We start from the raw sequence: 20,730 nt of genomic DNA, 5'->3' as shown, positions 1-20,730 counted from the left end.
GTTGGAGTTCAGAACAAATACAATAAAACGTGTCAGTGTCCCGAATTTAAGACGTATATGCCAACAACCACCTTAGTTAGTATTTAAAGGAACACTAGAAGATTGAGGCACCTTATTATTAACGTTTTCAGTCCTCGTTAGTATAGTGGACAGTATCTCCGCCTGTCACGCGGGGGCCAGTCGCGTATAGGTGGAACACAGTGACAGCCAATGAAATTGCAGCATTTTTCACGCTGTCCAAGGTGCTGAAGTGCTCGCTCAGGCAGCCGTCCAAGGTGCTGAACTGTTTTCTCATGCAGCAGTTTTCAGACTGGACGCGGGTTCGAATCCCGGTCAGGGCAATGCCTGTCATACATTATAAAAGATAAATAGCTATTTAGAATCAATAAACATGAATGCTACTTTGTTGTGCACTTTTTCTTCAGTTTATCATTAGATTGTAGTGGCAGAAAGCTAAGTGGCAATGAGCCCTGAAGCCAAAGCTAGCACATAAAGACAAAAATAGTAAAGCAAAACAAAACTTGGCCTAGTGTGGCCTCATGGCCCAGTTATATCAAATACCTGAGTTACATGTGGCTATTAAATAATAATAGAGTTTTCTTACTCAGTGTAACACGTTTAAATTATTATTCATTTATCAATGAGACATGTAGACATTAATGAATTAAATATTGTTTATTAGACACTCTTGACAACTATAACAGTCATAATATTGATCAAACACATAGAACCAGTGGTGTTGAGTCATAAACACACACACACAATTCAAATAAAAAATAAAATATATTATAGAGCTGCAACTAAAAATTATTTTCATTATCGATCGGAGAAGCTGGACTAAGAAAATTTGGTCTTTTTTTTCTTAAAAAAGAAAGACTCCAAATGATTAATCAATCATCAAAATAGTTTAATATAAACTATTAATAGATTAATTTAATAGTCTACAACTAATCGATTAATCCAATAACTGTTGCAGCACTAATATATTAGAATATTAAACAGTTGCAGTTAACTTCTGAGGCACACAAATAATTGAAATGAGTGAGCCACCAGAGGGTCCAGCAAAGGTAACCAGATTAATTCTATATACAGAAAGATTTGAAATTGCAGAACTCGTGTTTTGAAAATAGAACACTTCCTCAATTTGACACATAAAAATAGTATATATAATAGTCTTATAAAATACTAAATAGAAAAATGAGTACTTTTAAATAAGGATAAAATGAGCAAAAGATATTTACACACATGAAAAAACACTCTCTCTCTCCCTGTCTCATTTTCCCTTTTCAACTTCCCATCTCTGTCTTTCCATCTCATAAAATTGAGACTCCTGGAACTCTTTCCAGGTCATCTCCTTGCCCATGCCCTGATCTTTGTATATTGAAAAGACTTTTGCTGGGCAGTAAATGTATTTCCCCACCACTCCAGGGAAGCCTGTATGAATATGAGGACTGTTTGGGCCCTGCTTCAGTTCCATTTTACAGAATCGACACTTTCGACCTGTGTGCTGCGATTCTGCCCTTTTTCTTTTCTGTTGTCCTCTCTCCTCCACATTCTTCTTTGTGGCATCCAGTTCCCGCTGAAAGAATTCTGTCCCTGCAAAGTCTTTGAAGGGCATTTTAGGGTTTGTCAAACCTTCAGCACCATAAGTTTTAAAAACCTTGTTGGAGCAGTAAAAGTATCTGACAGGACCTTGTTGAAAGAAGAAGTGGATGGAGGAACCATCGTTCTCATATCTGGACTTTGGCTGGCCACAGGAAAGACACGTTTTCGTCTGTGGCTTCTTTTTTCCTGGTTGTTGTTGTTGTGGCTGTTGCTGCTGCTGCCTCTCCATGATGTTTTTAACAATCTTCTCGATGGAGTCTTGGGTTAGAGGTGTGGCCAGGGTCTGAGCAGGTGGAGGTGGGTTTACTGTTGCGACAGGCATGGTAACAACTGGCACACTTGTTGTTTCACTCCCTACTGTAAGAGAGTGCCAGAGTTGCTGCCTGTCTTGGAGTTTTTCTGGGCTTGTGTTTAAAGAGGAGCTGGTGTTCATCAACTTGGCCAGGTGCTTTAAATATTGTGAAATGTGTAATTTTGTTGTTGGGTGGAGCATGCTATTTGGGTCATTACACGAGCTGTGAACGAGAGCAGCATAGTCCTGGTCCACATGCTTGAGCATGTCCTTCTGCCCACGGTGTTTGTTGAGCAGGTCGTCGATGGCCTTCTTCATGGGGGCTGGCCAGCGCTTGTGGTCTAACACAAAGACTCTCCCACCAGTCTTCACAGGTCCAGTGCGAGCAGCAGTTGGTGAGGACAGCTGGGGCAGAGGTGGTGGGTATGTAGTTTCTATAACAACAAAGGACAGAGTATAATAAGTCATTCTGGCCTGCATAAGTAAGAAAACTCAATTTACACACTTGTATGTTGGAAAACCCACTTTGAAGCAGTGAAGCTAATGTTGGTCAGATAATTTTAGCTGAATTTATTGTCGCTGTCTGGTATGTTTATGTAAAAGTCTATCAAGTAATACAATTTATAAGGTCCCCACATTGTCACATCTCTACGAAAAGAAATTTACACACTGAGATTAGGCTATTTATAAAAATAACTATGATTGAAATCCAGGCAATGATGGCAATGATGGCAGTGATGCTTAGGTTTTGTCCACCACTTTGTCAGTCAAATGTTTACCTGGTTCTGTCTGAGGATCAGGAGCTGAACTTGGATCCACATCTGGTTTCACAGCAACATCAGCAGGAGGGCACACAGGGAACTGAAACAGCTTGGTTGGAGCCGTGGATGATGACTGAGGAAGCTCAGATGGCACAGGGGGCGGGCTGATTTGAGGAGGTGGACTTACGGCATCTGTAGAGTCTGTCTTGCTCCTGTGCTTATCCCAGTCTAGAGGAACTGGGCGGCAATCAGGCTCAACATACTCTAGGCCAAACTTTTCTCCAGTGTCTCTGCTAGAGAGACGAAAAGCAGGATACTTCTCTTCTCCAAACACCCGTTCAGAGACTGCATTGAGATCTGCAATCAAAGCTGGATCAAAGACAGCTGGAAGACGAACATCTGGCTGCTTCAAGTCCACCAGCCGCTGGTAATTCCACCGTGCCACACCCGTCATCCCTTGAGCTTGAAACAGCTCTGAGGAAATGCGTGTTCCAGTGACCCATTGAGCCTGATGGAAGTGGTAACCCTCTTGCTGAGATGTGCCTCTAATGGGGATCCAAACAGGAACTTTAGCTCCTTCACCCTGCACATGGTTGAGCTGCACTGTTCCTCCATGTCTGTACAAGATCCCACCTTCCACCTGGGGATCGCTAAGGCAACCTCGCAGGATGTGCACACGCTGAATCCGCCATGCCTTCAGCATGGACGGCTTAAATAGAGGGACATCATTCGGATCTTTGGCCAGGTAGAAGTGTTGGAATACTCCCTCAACTCTCTGAACAAGCTCCTCGGGTTGTGGAATCTTAGTCCTGCAGTGCCCGCGAATGTGTTTCTTTGTCGGGTTGGCGGGTTGAATTCCACAAAAGGTATAGGCGTCTTTGAGCCTCTGCAGGTCTTCCTGATCCACCACAGAAAAGGCTGCAGACAGGAACTGGGCAAAAGAGCTGTACAGGGGATGATGCTCTGAAACACACTCACGGAGGAACCGCCTCATACAATGGAACAAGTCCAGCTTAATGGTTATGTTCGTATTGTAATGGCATCTTGATGCACACGTGTTCAGCAGGTTACCAGAGGTGGCCTCAGCAACAATGGCATCAGTTGTTCTCCAAGCGTCCCAGTTCAGATGCTCTCCTGCGCAAGATTCTGCCACCTTAAATGCTGCACAGCAATCCCTGAAACAAAAAATAAAAAGCAGAGTACACCCATGAATGTTAAAGCAGTCATATCAATCACTATGTGTACTCCTGTATATTCAGTTATGTAATGAAATTATATTTATTTATAAAAAGTATGCATTAATGAATACAAAAGGGATTTTCTTCCATCAAACTGAAAATATAAAATATGAAAAGCAATGTATGTTGTAATTACTAGCTTAATAATGATTCATTCTCACCTGTCAACCCACTGGTACTGGGCCTTCTCTATGCCTGCAGAGCTGTAGCGGTTCGCTAGTCCCTCATACATCGGCTTCAGTGACTTCTCTGTCTCAGACTGCACCATCACCCATGAAAGAATCATCCAGTTTTCGTTCATGATTGCATATGACGACATGGTCCCAGATGAAAAGGTTACCTTCCTCGCAACTTTACGGGTGTGGTCTGAGCGAAAAGCCTGTCCAAAGTTGCCCTGCAGAAGTGTTTTGATGGCAACCTCCTGGTGCTGGTACTCATGCAGTAAGCAGTCAGTCAAGTAGTGTGCAGACACAGAGATCCCATTCCAGCCATCTGAATCACCATACTCTCCAAAAGGAGCTGGCTTGGTTTCCTGTCTTAGGAACTGCGTGATGGTTCTCTGGTCATACTTTCCTGCCTCACCATCCATGATGTTTTGGCAGCTAAGGAGGTAGGCCAGGTTAGCACGTTCATATTTAAGGTGCATCATCTCCATTATCTGGTTTGCCATGTCGGTGGGAGAGTTGCCCGTGCGCCTGAGCTCATCCATGACTGATTTACAGATGGCCTTCTTATAGGTCAGTATTGCTGGCAACAAGTTTGTGTACCTCTTTGGAAGATTTTCCAGCCAAAGTGGGTTGTCAGCATACCACCTCTTCCGGCAAACTTTGCAGCACAGCCTAGATGACAACAGGTAGTACTGTCCTGTGACGCCTACAATCACACGAGGTCTACCGATGCCTGCAGAGACAACTTGGGGCCGAACACAACCGTCAATACATGGCAGAGTGTCATTGTTTCTCAGCCTTCCCATTAAGCTGTCATTCTCTGGTTTCCATATGAAAAAGGGATGGAGCTGAAAGTACTTTGGGGATGGAAGATCAGAGATGCTGTCAATTAATTCTGGCTGGGGAGGGAAACGCCACAATGATACCATCTTCATGGGGTTGCTCACAGGGATGGAGCCTGGCCAGAGACCCATGGATTCCAGCTCCGTCTTCATCCAGATCCTCTGCTGCTGTGAACAGTTCCACTGACTGACATCATGATCATAGCCAGGAAGTTGTAGAGGAGGACAGGTGGGAACAGTTGATGGCTGACCTAGTCAGGCAAGAAAAGAAACACATGGTAAATTATTGAGAATGTGTATGTGACCTGATTCTATCGTTTTTGCAAACACACAACCGACTAAAAAACACTAAAACACTTACTTTGAGCTCTCTGCGCAGCTGGCAATGGCAGCGGAGGTTGAGGGGGCACTGCAGACCTCTCAGGAGAACATAAAAGTGTCTCTGACAATACATAGAAAGAAAGAATGTAATAAGGCACTCTGTATCTAGTCTGCAGTCCATGAAATTCAGAAAGCTGTACACTGAAGTACTGGCTATTTTTTGTCTTAAAACTGCACACCAGTCTTCAGTTAGCAATTGTCTTTAAAAGGAGGCTAACATAATCCTGTATCTGATTTACAACAATTGAACAGACTTTAAAGGATTTACAACAACAGGTATGATGCACACTAAATAGATATTTTCGTGATGCAAATACAGTTAAAATGATACATACCCGGTACCGTGACAGTTGTCTCTGTGGGTAGGGAACCTGCTGTTTCTGGCATGAGAAACATCAGTTGCTGGGGAAGGGGCACAGGTCTTTTAACAGACGGCAGCGCTGGGGCTGCAAGGAGGGAAGCGGATAAAAAAAGTTATCAGTTAAATGTTTAACAAAAATAACCAGAGTGAATACAACAGAAAGGTTTAAGTGGATTAACAGAAATATGATGCATTTACCATCTACTTCTGAACCATTCAGTTCAGTTGGTGTGGACAGTGTAGCAGATGGTACTACAACAGAAAAAGTCGTGTCAGTTATTTATATTTTGGGAATATACAAAAACTGGTGTTAGTAAAGGCAAAACAGAATCCATTTGTTACTTCACCTGCTCATCTCAGTCTTCTAGTGAAACAATACCTATACAAATTTTTAGAACTGTGCGTTGTACTGTGTCTAATATATGAAAATTGTATTTCATTCATACACATGCATTTATTTTTTAAGGGATTAGTAGTCAGTTGTCACATACAGTCATTACAATTTAGCCTAGGCAGGGGAAGCAACATGGCACACTGTAAACACATGCAAGTGTTAGTAACCAAAGCAGTTTGAAGTTGTCACCCCCCCCCCAATTTCATCCATATAAGAAAATAAAGACTGATACTTACCCTCATCATGATGGGTATCAATTCATAGTCACTAGGACAATAAGTAGAACACCAAACACAAACATGACGAGAACACGACCAGAACGTGGTCAACATGAGAAGGAACGGTTTAAATCATGCTTCAGTTTGGGATAACAATTCATGGTCCCAGAGTTGTCCGTCGATGCAGGACGTTTTTGGTTAAGAACCTCTTTCTGGTCCTGAAGTCTGTCGTCGCCTGGCAGTTGATGATGTGGGTGCAGCAGCAACAGCTGTAAGACATAAAAGAATAATAATAAAGTAGAGACTGAGTATAAAGTACATTTAATAGCATGCAAGCTGAACTGTACATTTTTTTTGGAATGACAATAAGGAAAACCAATGTTTACTCACAGCTCTGAAGTTGTTTGGAAGGTGAGATACTCAGCATCGCTCTCTCCAGCTCTTCATCTTCATCCATCACTGTGATGCAAACAGACAAGAATTATAATGTTCTAAAATATGTCTTCACTGTATATAAGCTAGTATGAATAAAATCACCACTGAAATTATTTAACTTTTTCCCCATTGGTGTACTTAAAAAACTTTGGTTACCATGACAACATGTATACCTTTTTGACTAAAAAAAAGGAAAACAAGACCCACCCATGGCTTCAGCAGGAGCACGTGAGGTTGGTGTCGTCAGAGGAGGGTCAGAGGCAGGATGCTGCTTCTTTTGCAGGTATCGCTGCAACTTGTGCATCTTAGTCCCTGGAGCACAGCCTTTCTTCAGTATAAAGGCTGCATAGCCATCATCCCTGCTGTCCCAAATCTCTCGCCAGGTGTTGCTGGCGCGAGAGCCAAAACCAACCAGCTGGTCATCCTCTGATGCTGCTGCTGCTGTCGCAACCGGCTTTTTGGAGTCATAGCTGAGGATAGACTGGATTTCTTTAAAGCTGAGGGCATAGCTCACAAATGACAGTAGGCTGTCCTTGCTGTGTCCCTCTGCCATGAAGACTCCCGCAGCTTCTTCCTTTTCATGACTCTTGAGTAGGTAGATGGTATACCCGATGTCATTCTCAAGGAGCCAGCGGAAAGACTTCCCCTTGTACTTCCCAAACTGCAGGATGTACTCTCCATACACCTCCGTTTTGTCTGAGGCATCCCCTCCTCTCTGACGGACCACTGTGAGAGCATTTGTTTTCACCAGCTCTTCTTTCACAGGTGCAGACTTGTCCTGTAGAGACGGGTTGTCTTTTAACAGTTTGGCTGCATCAGTAGGATCCTGGCGCAGGTATCCAAGTGGTCCTTTGCGAAACGTGACACTTATTTTCCCAGGGAAGAAAAGTAGTTTGCGCATTTTTATCTGTAATGAAGAAAACAATTTAGTCTTTTTATACATTACAGACAGGCGTTTTTATAAGAGGTGTTGATATATAGGGGCTCAATGGGGAGCAGGGATTAGGAAGTTTCTATTTCGGCCTGTCTGCATTTTCTCCCTCTATTTGTCTGGGTTTCCCCTTACAGATTCCACATTCCCTACAATGTTAACATAAACGTGTGACACCATGAAGCATGCATGATATGTACTAAGCTGTGCACAACATGGCATAGTATGAGAAACCCTCAGAGACATGTGTGGTATGCAAATAAACAATACTGTGGTTTTACAAAAAAACAGTAAAGTAAACCTGTAAACTCTGATTCTGGTTTTAACTTTAAAACACTAAAACAGCGACTACATAACGTTAAATGTAAACACGACGAATTTACAAGATTTAAATGAGGCAGGTTCATTCATAGTTTATTAACGTGTAATTCTTGCATTGTGCGTAAAATAGTATCGGAGCGTATCTAACGTTAACAAGCTACTGGTATGCTTCGCCATATTTAAATGGACGTTAACGTTACGTCACACAGTAATGCTTTCGACTTAACGTTAAGTTGTCAGTTTCCAGACACCGTTAAAACAACGACACATCCAGCTAACGTGTGAATAAACCTTCTTTAACCGTCTGTTTAAGGTTACGTTAGCATAAGGTTATATTTAATTCTTCCGAAAGTGACGGTGACATTAACCTGTTCGACACAATAAACTCAAGAACTAGGACTAACTTTATAGCGGTAACGTAAACAGAGAAACCTTGGACAGAACCAAGGCAAAATACAACTACTTGTTCGTTCACTGTTTAATTTTTCATTCAACTAAAGATAACTTACCGGTTAGCAATTTCCACACAGCGTAGCACTAGTTAATGTCAGCCGTCCATCCACCGTTCAAACTGGCGCTGAAAGGTGAAGTGACGTCGAAATCTCACAAAATGGCTAAACGGCGCATACTAGCGGACAAAAATATATTACATCCGTAGTGGTTTAGCACTACCATAGAGAATGAATGGGAAACGGTTTAGGGCGGTTTAGCTAAACAATTCTCGGCCCCCGCGCGGGGGCCGCGGAAGACCGGGGTTCGATTCCCCGACGGGGAGAGTTGACTTTTCTACCAACCAAGACGAAAGTAACAATCAACAACATCATGCATGCTCCTCCTGTCCAACAGAGCAATACAGCGAGGATATGCACATACAGAAATCATTAAGTCGGACAAACAAAAGAATTTCAAGTTCTAAATAAAATTACATAGATATTTTTAATGATATGTTAAATGTTTTTATGAGTAAATTTGTTAGCCGGTGTGTTGTAGTTGTTTTCTACTGTTCTAGTCAGTGGTTTATATTGTAAATTGAAATAAAAGTCTAAATAAATAAAAATAGAGACTATTTAACATGCTTTGATGAGGGTCTTTAACAGGTGTGATGTACTGATATCAATTTTGTTTTTAAACACCCGTAAATTTAGTCCAGTTTATCAGTAACTTCAATCATGAATTTCACTTGGTCTACTATGAATTTTAGTCCTCAGAGAGGACACAAAGAAATGTGTTTCCGCCCGGTTTCGAACCGGGGACCTTTCGCGTGTGAGGCGAACGTGATAACCACTACACTACGGAAACTCTCATTGGTGGTCCCAGTACTGTGTGAAAAAAAATGAACGATCAAAACTCAAATCCAGACGTGACTCCTATTGTGACCAAATCCAAACATACAGCTTTAAGATTATAGCGTGTTTTTTTATTGATCGTTAGTGATTACCCGCCACCTGTGAGCTCTTGTGCCACAACATCCAATGAATTATCAACATTATAGACTACAGTTAATGTAACAGGCAGCAGTTTTGGCAGGACCGCAACAACAACCAGGCAACGTACAAATTAAAAGCCCTCTACACGGTCCAGCCATATACTAGGTTTAGACCTATTCTTGTTCATTGTGAGATAAAAGTGCCACAAAGAATTAAAACAGCGCATGCATTGTCATAATACAGAAACAAGTGGTCAACGTTACCCAATTAAATGAGCAGCATGCAGCAGGTGTGTTTTCTGATGAGCCACTTCTTCTGACATGAGTGAGTGTGAACAGAGGAGAGGCTCTGAGTTATTTGGTGGAAAACAGCTCCATCTTCTGGCAGCAGGGCCTCATGTCTAAATGATGGGATGGATTCAGCAGTTATTAGTCTTGATTTGAAAGATCAGATGAGGAATTTAAAGTGGATTCAGCCACTGTGATTATGTGTCGATTTGGTGTAATTCAGCAGAACAGAGTGACCATAGGAGAAATTATAATCAGACTTGTCACAATGGAGATAGAAACTCATCACACAGTTTGATTCAATCACAATTTATCATGTCAAACCAATAATCTGGATTACTATAGCGCATATAAAAAGAGGAATGGTAAATAATACAATTTACTATCACACCTAAATTAAGTAATACACAGAAAAAAGCTCTGGAAGGTCACAGCCAGTGTGTTGGAGTTCAGAACAAATACAATAAAATGTGTCAGTGTCGAGAATTCAAGACATATATACCAACAACCACATTGGTTAAAACTTAAAGGAACACTAGAAGATTGGGGCACCTGGGTGGGGGTCTGCAGTTCCTCGTTAGTATAGTGGACAGTATCTCCGCCTGTCACGCGGAAGACCGGGGTTCGATTCCCCGACGGGGAGAGTTGACTTTTCTACCAACTGCTGATTATTCACCGAGACAAAAGCAATACACCAACACCGCCATGTGAGCTCTTCCTGTCCAACAGAGCAATACAGCTAGGATATGCACATACAGAAATCATTAAGTAGGACAAACAAAAGAATTTAAAGTTCTAAATAAAATTACATAGATATTCTTAATGATATGTTAAATGTTTGTATGAGTAAATTTGTGAGCCGGTGTGTTATACTCATTTCCATGTTATTTTCTACTGTTCTAGTCAGTGGTTTATATTGTAAATAGAAATAAAAGTCTAAATAAATAAAAATAGAAACAATTTAAAATGCTTTGATGAAGGTCTTTAACAGGTGTGAGGTAGTGATATCAATTTTGTTTTTAAACACCCGTAAATATAGTCCAGTTTATCAGTAACTTCAATCATGAGTTTCACTAGATTTACTATGAATTTTAGTCCTCAGAGAGGACACAAACAAAGAAATGTGTTTCCGCCCGGTTTCGAACCGGGGACCTTTCGCGTGTGAGGCGAACGTGATAACCACTACACTACGGAAACTCTCATTGGTGGTCCCAGTACTGTGTGAAAAAAATGAACGATCAAAACTCAAATCCACACGTGACTCCGATTGTGACCAAATCCAAACATACAGCTTTTAGATTATAGCATGTATTTTATCGATGGTTATTGATTACCCGCCACCTGTGAGCTCTTGTGCCACAACATCCAATGAATTATCAACATTATAGACTACAGTTAATGTAACAGGCAGCAGTTTTGGCAGGACCACAACAACAACCAGGCAACGTACAAATTAAAAGCCCTCTACACGGTCCAGCCATATACTAGGTTTAGACCTATTCTTGTTCATTGTGAGATAAAAGTGCCACAAAGAATTAAAACAGCGCATGCATTGTCATAATACAGAAACAAGTGGTCAACATTACCCAATTAAATGAGCAGCATGCAGCAGGTGTGTTTTCTGATGAGCCACTTCTTCTGACATGAGTGAGTGTGAACAGAGGAGAGGCTCTGAGTTATTTGGTGGAAAACAGCTCCATCTTCTGGCAGCAGGGCCTCATGTCTAAATGATGGGATGGATTCAGCAGTTATTAGTCTTGACTTGAGAGATCAGATGAGGAATTTAAAGTGGATTCAGTCACTGTGATTTAGTGTCGATTTTGGTGTAATTTAGCAGAGCAAAGTGATCATAGGAAAAGTTATAGTCAGACCTGTCACAATGGAGATAGTTACTCATCACACAGTTTGGTTCAACCACAATATATTTATCATGTCAAATCAATAACCATGTCAATCATGTCTAAATGATGGGATGGAACACAGAGAGATGACAGAAATTTAATCTGGATTCAGTGACAGTTTCTTATTTTGTGACATGGATTTGAGTGACAGTGGATGCTGTAGACACAGGAACCATAAACACATTGAGGCAGACAAGCCTCAGATCTGTTGTGATGGTGACCTATAGTGTACTGTTATTGACCATGTTTAGATTTCTGTGTCATTTCATGTCTTTGTGGACAGGTGCTACATAAATAAGCAGCACAGGTGTAACTCTTTTATCTCTCTTTATTTCACTTTAAGTCCAATAAATTCAGTAGTTGCTTCTCTCTTCTGTCTGGAACCCTTCTCATTGGTCTGCATATTTTCAGATTTTTTCCCCCCAAGCAAAACAGAAATGTAGTTTCAATTAGATTTTTAATAATTCTGAACTATAGCAAAACGTCATGATTCTGTAGTGTAGTAGTTATCACGCTTAGTAGCTGATTTATTTAGTTCTGAGGACAGCCGATAGAATAATAATAGTGAACGCTGTAAAGAGCAGGACTGTGACACTTGGACACATCACACTGGATTTGAAAGGAATCATTTGAAAGGACAAGTGTTAGAGTGCAGACTCCCTGCTTCTTGCTTTATACTGGAAATGGTAAGAATTGTAGATAATAGACTGATACAGAATACGCACTTTCAATGCTCTTATAGAATTGATCATTTTTAATAGCCTACTGTTATATATAATAGCCTATTTTATGTTTTTATGATTATGTTAGCCTGTTGTTGAATGCATGGTTATTACTCTGTTTTGAAAATATTTTGTAAAGCAATATATTTTGATATATTACTGTAAGTTAGATATTATATTGTTATTGCTTTACATTTATAACAGCCAATTCTATATTTATTGTGATTCTATTAGCCTATTGATATTATCGGAAATATCTAGTGAATGCATGATTACTGTATGAAATATTTAAATTTTAATATATTGCTATGATTTTGATATTATATTGTTACTGTTTTGCATTGTTGGTGTATTGTTCCAACTAAGTTCAGTTGGCAGTTAATGTATACCAGTAAAGCCACCGAGGATCAGCCGACTAACATTGAGTTTTCCATTTATTCTTTCAGAATAAATGATTTTCTAAAATATGTCACCCCTTGAGTGAGCCTCTTCCTGACCTGCTTGTATTCCAACTATATTTTTCTTCCATAGTAGGGCAAGTGCTAGTGGTTTGAGAAAAAGAGCAAAGATTTGAGGTGAGAGAGGCAAACCTTGCCTTGTGCCTCGACTCAGTTTGAAAGAAGGTGAATATGATGCCATTGGTAAGAACAGTGGCCATTGGATCTGTATACATTAGTTTTACACATTATATAAATGATGGACCAAAGCCAAATTTCTCTAGAGTATAAAACAAAAAAGAGAACTCCACCTTATCAAAAGCCTCCAGAGAGAAAGCAACCACTGGGTCTTTCTCATTTTCTTGTTTTCCACATTAGGTGCAATAGTCTGTGTAAATTACCAGCTGAGCATCTACCCCTTACAAATTCTAATTCTTGTCCTGGATGTATCAGTGGTGGAATCACATCCCTAATTGCTAGAATTTTAGCCAGTGCTTCTTCATCTGCATGAATTAGCAAAATTGGATGAAAATTACTACAGTAATGCGGGTCATTTCCTTTTTTATGAAGTAACATGATATCTCATGCTTTCAGGAAGCTTGCTAGTAAGACATCTTGATATACAGTTTGTAATCTTGGGGCTAGCTCAATGACAAATTTCCTATAAAAGTCTGAAGGTAACCCAAAATTTCCTGGCACTTTTCCCAGGCTAAGATTCATAACATAATCCTAACTTGCTGAATTTCTCCATTAGAGATGACTCCTTCTAAGGTGTCTTTCTGAGCTTCAGTTAGGGTTGGCATTTTCATTGATGACATAAAGCTCCAGTTTAGAATCTTCCATTGTCCCTTGTGATGTATACAGTTCTTGGTAAAAGGTCTTGAACACCTCATTAATCCCTTTTTTAAATTTTGTGATCAGTTTATTGTCTTTATTATATATTGAGGGAATAATGTTTTAAGTTTATAACTGCTTTACTCTATGTGCCAGTAATTTGCCCGGTCTCCAGCCTGGTCACCAGAAAAAAACGTTAGCATTGTACATTTCTGCAAACCACAGATACATTTTTTATATTACAGATACGTAATATTTACGTTTCAACATGAGTAATACGTAGCATATTAACATTTCAACAATACGTATCATATCAACATTTCTAAAGTGACGTAGTTCACAGAAGATCTATATGAGCTGACTTTCTTATTAGGAGGTCGAGGGGTTGGTGGATGGTTAGGAAGTTTGTTGGCAGAAAGTTGGAAATCATCAGAGAGCATGGTTCGAGACCACCTCGAAACCAATGCCTGCTTCCCTGTCCAACCGACAAAACCGGGTGTTTTAAGCGAGACGTCAGGACATTTGCAGCTGTTTTTAAAATTTTTTTTACTTTATTTTAACGTGACCCAAAGAAGAGTCTTGTTTTCGTTGTTTTCCCTCCAATCATACACATATATTTATTACTTATATTTATCAGTAACATGCTGCTCTAACACTGATGCTTCAGTATTAATAATCTAATGATGTCATATATAATAATATATCAGTCAGAGGGACCAAACCACTACTTTTACTGCAATACTTTAACTACATTTTGCTGCTAACACTTTATTTTCATGCAGAACTTGAGGAGAAAAGCCCTGAGGCCTGCTATATAAACACATTAACTACTCTGTTCATTTACCTAAGCACTAGATTTGCTATGGCTTTATTTTCTTATCTCCAATCTCTTCAGTAATAAGCACTGCCATGTTTCCATACAGGCTCCTGCAGGGATTGAGGCAAGGCCACCATGTTACAGTAATACGCCCATAAATCATGTGGCATTATGTGAATAAACAGAAAGGATGATGACACAATTATTTTATTTTTTTAAGGACAGTTACCTATTTCCACATTAGCTCCGGTTTTGGTCTCCACCCCAAATATCTGTCTCTTTAGTGGCCAAATGCTCCACTATATTCACAAGCTAGTTGCTAACTTTGTCTGCTGTTTGATGCTCAGCAGCTTTGACACAACAGACTGATATGACAGCTGTATGATGATATTATATTTCCCTAACCAAGTCATTATTGTAGTTTCCTGGCAACCCCACAGTGATGACAAGACTCCAGGAAGTGACTTCTCCTGACCAAGAAATAACCCGGCACAAAACATAAAAACCACAAGGTGTTTATATTTTTCTTATTGCCAACAAATCTCATGTGCAGAAACTGGATACTTGGAGATACTTAGCCAATAAAGCTGATTCTGATTCTGATTGAGCAAAAGTACCAATACTGTACGTAAAAAGTTCTGCATTCAAAATCCTACTTAAGTAAAAGTGCATAAGTATTATCAACAAAATGTACTTAAATGATCAAAAGTACTCGTTCTGCAGTAAAATGTCCCCTGTGACTAATATATTATCATATATGACATCATTAGATTATAATGCTGGTGCAACAATGTGTACGTGTGTGATTTCTTCTGTTGTAGCTGGTCTGTAATCTATTTATATACAGTTTGATTTAGTCAATTGGTTCCCATTGACCAAGGGCTCACAAGATTGTTGTGAGATAACTAATGGGAGAGGATAATTAAAAAAAAAAAATCTGTCTGCTACAAAAATTTGTAGTCATTTTTCAATTTTGTAGTAAATTTGACTTTTTCAGGCATAAACAGTTAAACAAAATCATCTGAGAAGTTCAAAGAAGTCATAAAGTTGTAAAGTAGTGGAGTAAAAAGCACAACATTTCCCTCCTAATTGTAGTAGAGTACAAGTACAGTACTTGAGTAAATGTATCCTACTTAGTTACCATCCACCGCTGTTTGACGCTTTGTTAAAATAAAAATATTAATGAGTGCAGTGATGTTAGAGTTAGACACAGGTTTAAGAAAGCAGTCAGGAGCAGTGCAGGGTGCTGTCTAGTTTCATTTGTTTTCTAACATATTAGCTTACCTCATTCATGCTCTGGATGTGCCAGGTGAATGGACCAGTTTGAGGCGGGTATGCAAATGAAAAGGAATCATATCACATTACCTTCTGAGGACAGGGAGCTGCCCTAGGTAAACTGTCAATTGGTTTCCATGGCGACACGCATCTACTGCGCCATTTAGGACTGTCAGGCTTCACACCGTGCACACACACATGGAGGAAAAAAAGAGATAAACTAGTGTTTACTGCACAAAGACTGAGATAATCTTGTTTTTGAATGAATAAAGCCAATTTATTCCACAAAGGTCAGTGCAGGTCTCATTATGCAGCACAATAGTCACTTTAATCAAACATCAAAGAGAAGCTGTGCTACCACTGAGGCAGAGGAGTTTGCATCTGACTGTGTTTGTGCTTCATCAAAACATTCAGGTTAAGGTCTGTGAATATATTGAGAGAGAGAGAGAGACCCAGAGAGAAAGAGAGAGAGAGGGAGAGAGAGAAAGAGACAGTGTGAGAGAGCGAGAGAGGGGAGGAAAGAAAAGAAAGTGGTTTTGACAAGGCTAATTGATTTTAAAGTCCCTTTGAAGTCAGGAGTGTGTGAAGCATAAAATAGCTCAGTGATTTATTTTTTGTACTCATACACACACATACACACACACACACACACACACACACACACACACACACACACACACACACACACATTCACTCCAGTGCATGCCATGTTCTTTTCTTGGGTTTGCTCTTCACTCTGTCCTCCATCGTCATCCTGTGCAAGTAGAATCTTTCACACCTTCCTGATAAGGTTTTTCCAGAGAGCAGAGGAAAGTCTTCAGTCTGTTTTGTACAGTTTATGCATTTAACACTAGTTTATGAACCACCACTATTTAACTGATCTCATTACAGTGGGAAGAAAAAATAAATGACATTTCTCACTTCTTTAAAAAATCTTAGGAGGACAAGTCAATCAGAGTATTACATTGGTACTTGTTTTTATTGCTTTAATTCATTCTGTCTATTCAGTCTATTAAATCCTTTTTCCTTTCTGTTGTCACTCATGTTAACAGCCTCAGCTCTGGTGCTTAAAAAGTCTTTTGTCTTTTTCACAGTGAATCAATTTAAAAATGTACTTAGAATTTCTTAAATATGTTATATGTAGCTACTTACAGTCTGTTATGTCTCAGTTTAATTATTGTAAACAGAAACCATGCTTGAGATTATTGGTTGCCTCTGTCCCAAAACAGTGCTATGTTGATAGTTTCTCTCAATATTAAAGACAAAGTGAAATAAGTAAGTTATCTTTAAAAGTACTGATATTGTATGCATGTCAAAATCTTTTGCTTTTCTCTTCTGTAAAAAGTTTAAATATTTTTGATGACTCATCTTGCACTCAGGAGAATATACATGAAAATACTCAAATTTGGGGCAAGGGCGGTAGCAGCAGAGCAATATTATAGATGTGTGTTTGGATGTTAGATGACTAAAACTCCATAAAATTCCAAAGAATGGGTTTCAGGTTTAATTTCTCATTTCATGTCTTATTTTCAAACGGACAGAATCCCTCCTACTCAACCACACATTCATTTAAAGGACCAGTGTGTAGGATTTAGTGGCATCTAGTGGTGAGGTTGAAGATTGAAACCAACTGATAACCCCTCCCCTCCCCCTCCCTTTCCAGGCTAGTAGGAGAACCTACAACAAAAACCTCAAACAAAAAGTGTGAAAGGCTCTCTCTGGAGCCAGTGTTTGGTTTGTCCAATCTGAGCTACTGTAGAAACATGGTGGCCTCTGTGGAAGAGGACCCACTCCCTATGTAGATATAAAGGGCTCATTCTAAGGTAACAAAAACACTATGATTCTTATTTTCAGGTGATTATACACGAATTAAAGCATACTTATGAATATTATATTCCATTTCTGCCAATAGATCTGCCTAAATCTTACACACCGGTCCTTTAATCTTCATCCACCCGTTCATGTAATTTAAGCAGAGGTAATCAGTGGCCCATTTTTGCCCTCCCTGCACATTAATTATTTACTGTTATTTGTACATAATTTGTTTAATTTGTGAAAATAAACAAAACTAAAACTCAAACCCTGATGTTGTGTCTTGCAAAAGATATCTAGGGCAAACTATGTTTACATGTAGTGTAATAAAAATCCAGGAATTTGTGAGTGTTACTACTGCTAAATAATGTTCTGGTGGCCTGGGAGCCAAGATACACACCTTGTAATTGCAACACAGCAGGTTTGATATGGACATTTTTGCATGTTGTGCATCTCTCTCTCTCTTCTATTTCTATTAGATACTAATTAATTGAAGAAAATACAAATACTATGAAGAAATAATAAAAAAGATGGAACATCTGCAGCACGTCCTGCAGTTTCACTATTTTTTCTTTATTTCTTGCTGATCTGTAGCATTTTTCTCTTCACTTTCTGTTTGTGAAAGCATACTCAGAGCTGTCCTTACCACTAGAGGATCCTATTAACAGCTGTGAACATCAGGAAACACACATTTCAAACAGATTTGTGGGATCTCTGTTTAAATCAATCTGCTCCATTAAAAAAAATAAAATCTAAGCACTTTTTTTTTTGGTGAAATTTTGCTGAGCACTGAAAAGAATTAGCCTAGTGGATGAAACTCCTCCCTGGTCCAGACCAGTCAACAACCCTGCTGCTAGTGGATCAAAAAGGCAAAACAGCCATAACTCACACCAGTGTCTAAGCAGAAAATGAAAAAAGATGATGTTTTGCATTTATTTGGCAGTGAGATGAGTGAGTAGGCAGAGGGAGGCAGGGCTCAGTGTTCAGCTCATAGATGTGTGTATATATGGCTGGCAGAGACGACACAGTGACAGGCCACTGCAGGCAAACAGCTTAGACTGGATGCAAAAAAGGCCTTCCCTGGTTTTAATCACACAGGCAGGTATAGTGCACTGTGTATAACTACACACACACACACACGTATCTCACTCTCTCGCACACATACACTTGCACACACACCAGATGGCACAATAAGCCTGCTCGTCACTTGTACTTTTTGAGGGCTAGATACCTGAGGTGTCAGCACGGTGGATTGCGCTGAATAATTTCCCAGGAATGATTCATACTATAATGAGGTATTTGATGGACACATTTGTTACATAAGATGCAGAAACACCATCAATGTGACCTGATTTACATGCTTTTGATGTAAGGATCTGAGCTAACAGCTGTGTAAGCAAGAAATTGGCATGGAAACTCTCTAACCTGTTAATTTCTCCATTATCACAGAATCCAAACATCCGCTGGAGCTGGAAGAAATGTTTCTTACTTAAGGGCAATTCTGCACATGGTTGCATCCATTCCCTCTGCTGGAAGAACACCACACTGCTACAAGGCTTATTATATGTAACATTTTCTGACCCTAAAGTTGTACTGTGGTTAGAGGGACAATGAATACTTAAGTCCTACTGTAAGTCCTGCAGATGTGAATTCACTGAAGCTCTAACAAATTAGAGCCATACAGGGCTACATGCAAGGCTAGTTTAGGTAATTTATGTAGCACTTTCACCAAATTTAGACTCCCTTTAGATGAAATACCAGGGTAACTATTCCCATGCCAATACTAAGACTGACACTTCTGGTGTACAGGGCCGTAGCTACCACTGAGCACACTGAGGTCATGTCCTCAGTACTGTGTCTGGATTGGGTTGCATGAGCTATTAGTGAATCTGTGACTTATACTAAGTGTGCGAGTCTTTTATAAGTTGTTATTAACTATTAGTTAGTTTCAAACATGTGATTTACTAAATTGGGTCGCACCATTAAAACTTAAGATATATCTTAGCTGGTAAAGACTTTAGTAATGTGTAAATTGATTGGTTGGAAACTTCTGGTGTGCCAATCAAGAGCAATCAACGATGCTGACTGAAAGTCACTTTGGCTTCACAAGTTGTGGCATAATTTCCAAAACTGACAATGTTAGGGGGGCATAAGATATTTGTTTTTTTAAATGTAGGTATTACTTTGTTTGTAAATGTGTACATGGAGAAATAATGTGTGTTTCAGTTATTATGTCAGTTAGTGGTATTCATGCAGTTTAAGTGGGAAATATCTGATTATGCTAACTAAACCAGTTAGCTATTATTTATTCATTTAGTCAAAATGTTACTGGTATCATTTTTTGTACTTCAAGGTTGTAGGGCAGATGATGCTATTTGGCACTTGAAACTTTTAAACGGATGTAAATAAAGCAGGTTGACAGGCAGGAGTAGGTGCAAAAAGTGATATTTATTTACAAAAATATGAATGAAACAGAGGCAAAAAGGAACCCCTGGAAATTCAACAAATATAACTCAAGCCAAAGCAAAAAATAAACAAAGTTTGCAGCCTCACAGTAAGCTGCCACCTGCTCTTTTCCATCACATTGACCAGTGACTGGCTTTTTACCTTCTCAGCTTCACCTAACTGGAACATACCATCTACTCAGTTTACCACAGGGTGAGCTACACTGTTAAAAAGCTTTCAAAACATGCAGAACATTAATGTAGAATTTCTCTGTTACTCCTGACAATCAAAATTTTCTATATTCACACACACACACACACAGCCATGAGTGCACCAAATCATATAGACAGTCAGTTTACTACAGAGCAGTTTTATCCTTTCTACCTCAACTTGACAATGCCTAGTGGCTCGCTAATGATGCACACCTGCTGTCACTGATGACAGCAGGTGTCATTGATGACACCTACTGTCATCAGTGACAGCAGGTGTCATCAGTGACAGTAGGTGTCTGTGACAGCAGATTGTCTGCTTCATCCCCACCATCACAAAACTCTCAAAAAACCCCACAAAAAACAAAAAACCATCACAACAGGACTGAAGCCCTTCAACAATTATATAACATTGTGAAAATTATTCAACTGAAACCTGTATTCCATTATCTGTGTAACAAGACTGATAAATTAACAGAAACACTGGACTGAAATTATTGATCTCATACATAAAACACTAGCAAAACATTGGAACCATAGCCCAGTGAAAAGGGAGACGACCAACCTTTTTACAGAGGTATGTTGTGTTATTTGCGTGAAATATATTTTAAAATCTTC

General features: G+C 39.6%; 3 protein-coding genes and 3 non-coding genes across 6 annotated transcripts in view; 1 reads left to right on the top strand and 5 right to left on the bottom strand.

Annotated features, from left to right (window-relative positions):
* Positions 1-9,764, bottom strand: part of katna1 (katanin p60 (ATPase containing) subunit A 1) — a 28,447-nt gene extending 18,683 nt beyond the window's left edge. Inside the window, exon 1 of the mRNA XM_067573150.1 lies at positions 9,637-9,764. Within this exon, the coding sequence (XP_067429251.1) occupies positions 9,637-9,695 (59 nt within the window). The 5' untranslated portion in view covers positions 9,696-9,764. The remainder of the gene's footprint in view (positions 1-9,636) is intronic.
* LOC137169505 (uncharacterized) lies at positions 661-5,908 on the bottom strand. Its single transcript, XM_067572733.1, has 6 exons — positions 5,846-5,908; positions 5,622-5,732; positions 5,267-5,347; positions 4,058-5,156; positions 2,677-3,833; positions 661-2,331 (listed from the first exon to the last, which is right to left on the bottom strand). The coding sequence occupies exons 2-6, from the start codon at positions 5,680-5,682 to the stop codon at positions 1,274-1,276; spliced, it is 3,456 nt and encodes a 1,151-aa protein (XP_067428834.1). The 5' UTR covers positions 5,683-5,732; positions 5,846-5,908; the 3' UTR covers positions 661-1,273.
* Positions 6,286-8,646, bottom strand: LOC137169506 (uncharacterized). The gene is made up of 4 exons (XM_067572734.1): positions 8,456-8,646; positions 6,902-7,601; positions 6,650-6,718; positions 6,286-6,528 (listed from the first exon to the last, which is right to left on the bottom strand). Exons 2-4 carry the CDS (start codon positions 7,593-7,595, stop codon positions 6,458-6,460), a joined length of 834 nt encoding a protein of 277 aa, XP_067428835.1. The 5' UTR covers positions 7,596-7,601; positions 8,456-8,646; the 3' UTR covers positions 6,286-6,457.
* Positions 9,173-9,245, bottom strand: trnav-cac (transfer RNA valine (anticodon CAC)). Its single transcript has one exon. It is a non-coding gene; the product is annotated as a tRNA-Val (tRNA).
* A 467-nt stretch (positions 9,765-10,231) lies between the features above and the next one.
* On the top strand, positions 10,232-10,303 carry trnad-guc (transfer RNA aspartic acid (anticodon GUC)). The gene has a single exon. It is a non-coding gene; the product is annotated as a tRNA-Asp (tRNA).
* A 481-nt stretch (positions 10,304-10,784) lies between these two features.
* trnav-cac (transfer RNA valine (anticodon CAC)) lies at positions 10,785-10,857 on the bottom strand. The gene has a single exon. It is a non-coding gene; the product is annotated as a tRNA-Val (tRNA).
* Positions 10,858-20,730: the final 9,873 nt, after the last annotated feature.

The sequence above is a fragment of the Thunnus thynnus genome, chromosome 18 (assembly GCF_963924715.1).
Source record: "Thunnus thynnus chromosome 18, fThuThy2.1, whole genome shotgun sequence".
Lineage (NCBI taxonomy): Eukaryota > Metazoa > Chordata > Actinopteri > Scombriformes > Scombridae > Thunnus > Thunnus thynnus.
This window is presented reverse-complemented; position numbering and strand designations above follow the sequence as displayed.